Raw genomic sequence first — 9,879 nt, 5'->3', positions numbered from 1 at the left:
GCTGGCACCTGCAAGTCACCTGGATAAATGAGGGAAGGTCTGGCTGATTCCAGGTTCATGGGGGCTTTTTCCTGGATGGGTCCTCTGAGTCCTATAGCACAGTGGTTTTCGAACTCGAGCATGTATCAGAATCATCTGGAAGGTGGAGGGGGCATGGGGCATCTCGAGAGTTTAACAGGTTTGGGGTGGGGCCTGAAAATTTGTGTTCCTAAGAAGTTCCCAGGTGATGCTGATACTGCTGGTCTGGGGACCACACTTGGAGAATCATAGCTGTTAACACATACTCCCTACCTTAGAATTTCGGGCGTTATTTGTATTTTGGCTGGAATTGGTCTGGAATTATTTTCTGCGTGTCAGTCAGTCTCAGCCAGATTTTGATTCCTTTGGGGCAGGGACTGTATGTTTCATCTTTTCTTTCACACTAGTTAGTGTATTGTTGGACACATAGTAAATGAAATACTCACATATTGAGAAGAACTTCAGGGAATTTGGTTTTTCCAAGCAGACAGGGATCACCTAAAGTTAATTTTAGGATTCCCACATTTGCAAAAGAGCATCTAGTTTTTTCTCATCATTCACATTTGCAGAGAAAAATCTTAAACGTGCTTCGGCCATCTCCCATCTCCCATGAAAGAAAAGCTCTGGTCTTGATTTAGGAAAAAAAAGAGTTCATTCCTTCATCCTTCCAAACAAGGTACAGTACAACTGAACAACAATACACATGACTGAAAAACACAACTGCATTTTACATTGCTCACTACTCTTTAAATAAGTACAATTCAGACATTAAGGAAAAGAACTGCTAATCTCATTAACGCATTACAGAAATCAAAATTAACTTACCACACAAAATAAATTAAAACATTAAATATTAACCTTTTCAGTGCAACATATACAGAAGTCAGAGTAACAAGTTCTAAAAAAAAAAGCATCAGGTTTGTTATAATAAGATAATGAGAAGTTGAACACTTCAGTAAATTATTACACTAGGAAGAGGGGTTGTGTTCAGTACTATGTGTGTGTTTGCCGTGAGATCTTTTAGAAAGCCTGGTAAGATCAGTAGCTCCAGAGAACAGGTCTTATGTTAGAACATTAAGAACAAACATATGTGTTCATCTTGTTTCTGTGATGTCCCCCTTGGTCCTGGGCGTTTGAATCATCCCCTGCCCCTTCCTCAGCTGAGCAGGTTGGCAGGAATCAAAGCCCAGATCCTACTAAGGGGCTGGCGTCTCCTGAGCACTGTTCCTGCCAAACCTGCCTGGAAGAGTAGCCATAGCCAGCGGTCCTTGTGCCCCGAGGCAGCCCAGACCCGGGAAACCTGAAGATGCCAGACACTTTCTCCACCTGCACAGCCCAGGCTCCCAAGAAGCTCTGGAAGCACACCTCCTCCCTCGTCAATGCGGATGGGGGACGTCAATCCCGCCGCCTCCTTTCATGGCAGGTAGACTCTGGGGACATTCTGCCCCCCTTCTCTGCTGGCACACAAAGCAAACTCATATCTTGCTTGGTTACATGTGTCTCCAGACGTGTCTTCCAGATCAGGATTGGCCGCTGTCTCTCCTTTCATTAGCTGAAGACGCTTCCCGCCAGTATGCTTAAAGAAGTCACAGCCTGTAGAGCAGTGGGAAAATCCAGGCCCCACAATAGATTTGGAAGCACCCCCTCCCTTTTTTTTTAAATGGGGGCTTTACATTTCTCCTGAGCCAGACATTGGAAACGGCTGTGTTCCCCGCCCCCAGGTGTGTGTGTGTGGCCGCTTACCATGTCAGATCTTGGGAATGATTCCCTGATCGTAATGAACTTGGCTTTCTAAAAAGCAAGGAAACATGGGGAACCTATGGAGAGGGATTAGGAGATGATTTTTAACCTGAAAAGGGGGCGTTTTTACAGCTAACCAATGCCAAAGAAGTACCAATGCCATTAATGGCATGGGAATCCAATGCTTGTTGGCCATCTGATTTCTAAGAGAGAAATCACTAAAGAAGCAAGGTTCTCCTAGCCTGGAGCATGGACAAAGGTCCAACCAGGCCTGCCTTGACCCCACCTCTGCTTCCAACTCCCTTCAGACCTGCTGGTTTACAGAGGACTGTTTTGAGAGGCACTTCTAGGATGGCACACATTTGAGCCCATTCACCGCACGGTCGTACGGGCACAAGGAATGGGGCACCGGCAGCTGTGACTTGCTGGACTGGGGCATTCACAGACCCTAAATATGAGGTCCCCACAGGGAACAAAGAAGGTTCCCTCCGCTCCCATCCTTATATTCTCACCTCTGCAAAGGCTCTTGGACACCTGAGGACTGGACACTGATCCTTCCACTCAGTAGGTGAACAAAGCCCCACGAGACATTCTCAACATCAGTTCATACACTTTAAAGGCAACCAGACCTCAAATAGCCTCTAAAAGACTGAGTCAAGATTGTCCTAAAGTAAAAATGTGATCTCAAGTTAAACACAAGTGATGCTACTCCACTTTCATTAGTCTCTCCGAACCGGGATCAGACTTTCAGTAGAGCCTGATGAGAAAAGTGAGTGCACACTGGGGTCCACAAACTAGTGTCAACTGCATTGGTCTCCTATGGTCAAGCCTCAGCCCACAGATCTGCTGCTGTAGGACCAGCCTAAGGAATGCGAACTTGGGCGTATTTTCTTTTATGACTACAATCCGGGAGCTGTGGTCAGTTACACTGCTGGCGAACGGACCCCATTTCTGCTACGGGCGCTTTGGGTGCTGCATCATTCAATAGAAGTGCCAGAGTTAAGACGCGTGTCACATAACTGTCTCAACTGTAAGAAATACAGAGACAATTCACTGAAGTAGACATACTGGGGCAGAAGAATTCGAGGAGGACAAAATGACCTGGTAGGAATTTCAAGCCAACTTGACATATTTTAAAGGTCCCTTTCACGATGTGAGGCGCTACAGGCACTGAAGGGTTAATAGGTAGAAATCTTCCATTTTTCAAATATTAGGGAATAAGAGTTCCCTCAGATATGGAGTCTACATATGATTTCATTGTTTCCCGTTTCCAAATTTTAGTGACAATTCCTAGGGATGAGCTCCCACCGTGCAGTTGGAGGGAACTGGGAATTTCCCACAGGCAGACCCACTGGGTTGGAAAGCACCCAGGAGAACAATTTCTCCTTCCCTGAGGGAAAAGTGAGACCCACACGGTGGAGATGGCTTGTTAGAGTTTTTGTTAAAAAAAAAAAAAAAAAGGCATCCTGGATGGAAAAGAAAAAAAACGTCACTGGAATATTTCTCCTAATGCTTAAAAATAAATAGGAAAGTTCAATTTCTCCCTTTCAAAATAGAACATCAACTGAGTGGCAACATGGAAAATAAGTGACTGGTCCCCCTTCACGGATGCAGCCCCAAATGCCCGCGGCCCTCCGTTAATGCTCTATTTCTAAACAGATTCTCAGAGGGCCCACTAGACGGTTAGCATGTTTAATAACAGAGCGGGGTAGTCTGTGTTTCCCCCATGTGGAGGCACACACAGGCATTCTTCCTCTACCTTGACAAGATGCCAGATCTCCACTGCTAGATTTGCTAACTTTTCAACAGGACTGTATCCTGGGGCGTTTACTAGTCTTGTGTATTAAATGGCATGACCTCTGAACCCCAATCTTTGCTCCCATCAGCAACTCATCCTCTGCTTCCATCTCCATCTACCCTGGTGGTTTTTCCCAAGCTTCAGCTGTTCCAAAGAGACCGGACATTTCTAATCAGTCTAACTTTTTGGCCAGCAATACATACATCATTAATGCAGACGTCTGAAAGGGTTTTGCGCTTTTTACACTGACTTAAGAGATTAAAAATAACACCATCATCCATCTAATAAATAAGAAGTTAGCTCTGAGGGTGGCAACAGCTCGGGAAGGTCTTCAACATCATGTGTCTGTGGAAGATATCGGGCTGGTTGCGGGTTTTGTGGACAGAGGACAGACATGGCTCCTCTTACACTGGTGTCTTCACGTAGCAAAAAGCAGTTATGCCTTTTTCCACCTTCTTCTCCCATAAGCGGTAAGAAAAAAACTGTAACAACTAAAGGAATCTCCAGTGTCAGGCAGGAGGGAGACTGTTGTGGGGAGATGGGCCCATTAAAAAAAGCACAGCCTGGCATCCGCAACTGGCAGAACACACCTACACACACCTGGACACAGATGCCAACGCGCACAGCTCATTAGGTAAACAGGAGGTCCACCCTGTGCCGTTCATTTCTGACCAGTCTTTAGACTGTGGTCCACTTATTTCTTCTCCAGGTCACACTGGATAACCCCAAGCAGACAGAGTTGTGGACAGAGTTTTGAATGAAGGCCCACAAAAGACAAAAAGCCCACACAGGCGAGGGCAGGCAGAGTAGGAAAGGTCTGCTGGCCCATCCCAGGCAGCCCTCACCGTGCGGTCCTCAAGAAGTCCTTTCTTTCTCAGGCTGCCGCAGGCCATTTGGAAGAACTCCTCCTCTGGGCTCTTCAGACCACTGGAAGGAAGGAAAAACAGGTTAAGCTCTGCGGGCCAGACCCCAGCCAGGCTGGGAAAACTGGCTTGGGACAGAAACTTGGGGATGCACCAGCCAAAGTCACCAGGCTCTTTTGGGCGGACAAGTCCACCTTCTGCTGGTTAAACCTCAGGGGCAAAAGCTCCTGAAACTGCGCTTTCAGCGCCAAAGGAAACAAGAGAATGGGGATGCGCGCTGTCATGAGGGCCTTCATTCAACTGGAGGTGATTCAACCCCGTCTGCGGCCAGTTCCCTCACCAGGGGTGGCTTAGTGGGCAGCTCATGAGCTGGTCAGGGCTCTGGCAGCAGAATGGCTTCCCCCGAGGCTATTTAAGAATGGAACCCCTGGGCTTCCCTGGTGGCGCAGTGGTTGAGAGTCCACCTGTCGATGCAGGGGACACGGGTTCGTGGGTCCGGGAAGATCCCACATGCCGCGGAGCGGCCGGGCCCGTGAGCCATGGCCGCTGAGCCTGCGCGTCCGGAGCCTGTGCTCCGCAGCGGGAGAGGCCACGACAGTGAGAGGCCCGCGTACCGCAAAAAAAAAAAAGAATGGACCCCCTTGTTGCTCAATGGGTGGGCCCTGACGGTATCCTCTGTGCCTGTTACGGGGAGGCAGCGTGCACCCATTCCCCAGCAGCTCCTGAGTCCAGCCCAGCCTGGACATCTTCCTGCTCTGGTCCCTCCCATGGTTCCTCTGGAGGTGGGAAGGTACCTGTCAACTCAAGGAGAGGGGCGTCAGCCTTGGTGGCCATCTCTGGAAGGTCAGATCCATCCCCAGGTTCAAAGCTAACATTCTCTCAAATGTGGGTAGGGAAGAAGTGACATTAACAAGAAATTTACTCTATCCTAAATGACTCTGCCAAGGTGCAGACCGATGGCACAAAATCTAGTATAAATTTTCTTAAAAAGGCATATGCAGTTTTCCTATTGGTGCTAAAAGACAAAACAAAAATATTTATCTTCATTAGCTCAATGGATGGTCCCCTGAGGTAGTGGAGGAGATGTGAGTGGGGCCTTCAGAGGACGTGGGTCTCATCCTAGCTCCCCTAGGGACTCAGGGAGGCACCCACGCAGGCCTTTAGCAGACTCAGTTTACCCACACCCTCCTCCTTAAGGCTATGGTGAGGATTAATGAATCAGCACCTTCCTAAATCAGAAGGGCTGCCCATGCACAATTGCTACGGCTCTTGAAATGAAGACCAAGTGAACGGCGCTCCAGGGCCTTCAGTTCCCTCCAGGTCAGATCACCAGGAGGCCTCATGAACACCGCAGCGTTCCAGCTTCCCAGGCGCTTTTCTTCCTGTCTTCTCCATGCAACCGTGAGCTTCTGGAATGCTGACTGTGCTATGGCCATACCACTCTGAACGCGCCCGATCTCGTCTGGAATGCTGCCTGTTTACTAGAGAAGGACACCCCCAGGTGGACGAGTATGGGGTGATTGTCTCCTGATCCACTGCTTCCTAAAAAGGAACTCTAAGTTTCTGACGGGCTTTGTGGGTCAACCCAGTGTTCCAGAAACTTGTTCATGTGAGACTTTTGAGAGCCTGTCTGGATATATTTGCTATTTGACTCAAGGAGCCCTGAGCAAGGGATGCTCGGATGAGGGTTCCTGAGATGTGAGTTTGGCCTCATATCCAGATGTCCAATCTTTTTCGTGGATGTTGGAGAAAATATTCAAGCAACAATGGTAAACTGAAGGAAGATCACAGGATTCTAAGAGTTTAGAGTCCTTCAAGACCTTCTATAGGCCAAATCTCTCATTTCACAGATGGGAAAGGGGAGATGATTTCTCAAGGGAAAGAGAATGAACATCTGCTGAATGTCTACAGTCTGTGACACACCAGGTACTTTATACCGGTACTTATTCAATTTGCACAACATCTTTTTAGCAAGAAAACTAAGGCTCAGAGAGGTTAAGTTACTTGTTAAAGGTCACACAGTCACCAGTAAGGATAAAAGAGCTCCCTTCTGAGTAAAACACACATTAGAATAAACTAAACCTGACTCGGTAGGATGAATATCCTCTTCTTTTTCTCCCTTCTTTCTGCTTCATCCTCCAAGAACTTCTGCCCTGACCTGGAGAAGGTGGTCCTTTTCTTTACCCAATAGCGTCTCCCAAGGGAAAAAGGCCTTTCCTTGAGGCAGCCCTCTTACCTGTTTCTGAGTGGCAGCAAGCAGTCCTTCCCTTCAGGAGGGCACTGGGCTTCTCGTGCCGGCAGATGAGGGCCCGGCACCATTCACAGTGTTTTCGGACCTGGCAGCAGCTGCAAAGGTGCAGAGAACACGGTCTTGGCAGGAGCCTGGCAGGGGTGCCCAGCTGGTGCAGCGTCTGCCCGAGGGGCCTGCTGGGCAGCTCTGGGCTCTAACCCAGCCTTCCCATGGGGCCTCCGGAGGGAGAGACACAGCAGGGGGCTGAGGGCTTTGCAGGGTGGTGACCTTTGGGGCAGGAGCTGGCCACCTGTGAGAGGGCCTGCTGGCCACCCCAGAGGACCAGCTCCATTCGGCTGCTCTGCTCTGGGTTGGCAGGGTAACCTGGCAGGCAGGTACCTGGCTCCAGCTGGTAGAGGGGACCGATCCCCCACCGGCTGCTTGCTCCATAAAGCAGCAGTTGGGTAACTCCAGAAATGCGGGAGCAGCCTCAGAACCGCTGTCAGGACTGGGCCAGAGCCACCACTTCAGGCTAGCCAGGGCTGGGAGGGCTAGGGACGGGGCCATCCATCAGGAATTGCCAGCCGAAAAGCTGGGACTGTGCGTGGGCTGCAATGGACCCACGGAAGGAATGGAAGAATAAATCATGCACCTCCGTGGCTTCGAATCTTTTTCTGAGGACTAACATTCTCTAGTCGTGGCAAACTCATCCTCTCAGTGAACCCAAAACCCGGAGTCCTAAAGCATCAGGACCATGAATGCTCCGGCCACCCTCTGTGGGCAGGAATGAACGGTCTGCAGAGTTAGCACAAGAAAGGAACCAGAGAACCCAAGAGAAGGGCAGAAAAGGAAGCACTAAGACATTAAGTACCTACAGACACTGATGGTTGTTTCCCTTGGGATAGCAGGGAGGACTGTTTCCACTCATTCTAACCCTAAGGTATGTGTAACCTATACACCCAGTGTCTGGGGCTGGGAGGGGTCTCGTGGCTGACATGAGCCTGGAAACAGATGAGGAAACAAGCCTGTTGCTGTGCTTCCCTGTTGGAGCCTGGTGACATTTCACGATCCCCACCCCAGCCCCCCTCTCTCGGCATTGCCCCAGGAAGGTTACTAGAGCCCCTGAATCTCTGGGCAGCAAAGCTGAGAAGGGACCCTGGGACATTTCTGCCCAAGCTGCTTCTGCCAGGGGTGGCCAGAGCAGTCTCCCGGGCCCGGGTCCTTCCTGAGCCACAGAGTCCGGGGTGGGACCAGCTCGCCCCATGCGGGAGGGACCTAGGCCTTGACTCCAGATCTATCAGTGACTGCTGTCTTGCTGTCACCTAGCCAGGAGGGCTTGCCCCGTCACTACCCAGACAGGAATGGCCCAGGAAGTGAGATCAAGGCCTCTAGGTCCCTCTGGCATGGGATGAGCTGGCCCCAACCAACTCTGCCACTCAGGAGGGACCCCGTGCCCTGGCAACCAGCAGTCTGGCGGGGGCTTGGTCTCTCAGGGATTCTGAACTTGATCTCTGGCAAGGATGGACTTGGAAAGGACAGAGGAGAGATGGAATGGCTGCCTCCCTGGGAACTCCTCCCTGGGAATCAGAGAGGCCGCCCAGGTACCCTGGGTTGTTTCTGTCTTTAGAGAACATGGCAAAATGAGCTTTTCACTCCTCCTGGGGGCACGCACGTGGGCACCAAGTCTTGTTCCTACGGCTCTGGGACGCTCCTGGCCACAGAAACAGGACTGTGGGAGTGACGGGCGCCCCCACATAGCCAGCCGGCCATGAGAATCGAGGCTAGTGGTCAATAGGTTGCTCCTGCTTCCCCAGGGGGTCTTCACGAGTAGCAGAACCTGAGCTATGCCCCAGCCTGCAAACATGTTTTCCCAAGACACATGGGAGTATAACAGCCCAGCTGAGACCTCATCCCTCGCCCGTAACACTGGCTGGATCCAGGAGGAGGATGTGAGTGCGCTGCGGCTACTGTCAACAAGCTGGGGCTCTAGGGGCACCCCGTTCATTCCCAGAACCAGGAGCGTGTGCTTTAGACGCTCCAACAGCAACTGTCAATAAACAAACGGGACGGAGACTCTTATTTATCTGTCCCAAACCCAGGCAACCCCAGAGGGCTCGAGTCTGGCTTCCTGCGGGAACACGCACTGCCTCCTCCAGGCCTGGCTAGAGGGACCTGTCTACTTACTGTTTCCACCACGAGCTACTCTATGCTGAGCTAACCGCAGCCTTTGGCCGGTATGTCCATTTCTTTTGCGTGTCCAATTAGGTAGCATACTCCAAGGGCTTGCTCTGTGACTTAGAGGTCTCCAGATACTTCCAGGGAATAAATCTGGCCAGATGCTGGAAATACAGCCCTAGGGCCTCTCCCTTTGCAGAGCAGTCCAATCGGGAGATATGGGCAAGCGAAGGAGGCTAAGAAACGCCGGGAAAAGGGCTCAGTTGGTCTAGGGCTCAGGAAGGTTTCCTGGAAGATGTCAGGCAGAGGCTGAGTTCTGGAAGAGGAGGAATAGGGCAGAGAAGTAGAGAAAGGGGGAGGCCTGTCATAACAGCGACAGTGGCTTTAGGATTCGCCAAGTGCCTTCTGTGGAGAGGAAGCGAGGCCGCTACTGCCCACGGGAGGCTGGGAGCCGTGTCTAGTTCCCTCTGGAACCCCTGCACATCCCCATGACAATGGTGAGGGCTCCAAGCCCACGGCAGAGAGAGAGCACCTTTGGCTCTGCTTCCAATGGGGCACCTCCCAGGATGTGTGCTGCAGACCTGCCAGGATGTGTGCCTTTCACACAACGTGGCTGTCACCGAAGTTCCTCTTTGCTTTGCTAACACTCATCAGACATCACAGCAGTAAGCTGTCGTGGTGGCCCTGTTATGGCCCAGGGAGGGCCTGCAGGTGGGGGTCCCAGCCTCAGGGGTAGCAAAGACTCACTGTATCAGCACACACGTGATGATGAGGACGGTCAGGGCCACGATGGAGACCACCACCAAGGCAGTAATGGCCTGCTTCTTCTGGCTGGCGGCCACCACGGCCAGGAGGTCCGCGTGCTCACAGCGTGCACCGACGTACCCAGAGTGGCAGCTGAGGAAGACAGGAACATCAGTGTGCTCTCCAGGCAGAAGTCTCATTCTCCCCACTCCCCAGGAAGGCTGGGCCGGAGGGGAAAAGCCCAAAGGGGCCCCTCCAGCCTTTGCTATTGGAGGCAAAGGCATCAGCAAAATTTCTCCTACTCCCCTGCA

At 51.2% G+C, this 9,879-nt stretch overlaps 1 protein-coding gene across 1 annotated transcript in view; it reads right to left on the bottom strand.

The window, feature by feature from the left end:
• Positions 1–761: 761 nt before the first annotated feature.
• The window catches only part of TGFA (transforming growth factor alpha), a 108,345-nt gene continuing 99,227 nt past the window's right edge, over positions 762–9,879 (bottom strand). The window contains exons 5-7 of the mRNA XM_060168953.1: positions 9,572–9,721; positions 6,656–6,765; positions 762–4,483 (exon numbers count right to left, since the gene is read on the bottom strand). Of these exons, the coding sequence (XP_060024936.1) occupies positions 4,476–4,483; positions 6,656–6,765; positions 9,572–9,721 (268 nt within the window). The 3' untranslated portion in view covers positions 762–4,475. The remainder of the gene's footprint in view (positions 4,484–6,655; positions 6,766–9,571; positions 9,722–9,879) is intronic.

This window comes from Lagenorhynchus albirostris, chromosome 13 (assembly GCF_949774975.1).
Source record: "Lagenorhynchus albirostris chromosome 13, mLagAlb1.1, whole genome shotgun sequence".
NCBI classification, from domain to species: Eukaryota; Metazoa; Chordata; class Mammalia; order Artiodactyla; family Delphinidae; genus Lagenorhynchus; species Lagenorhynchus albirostris.
Note: the sequence above shows the minus strand (reverse complement) of the source record. Positions and strands in the feature narration are given on the sequence as shown.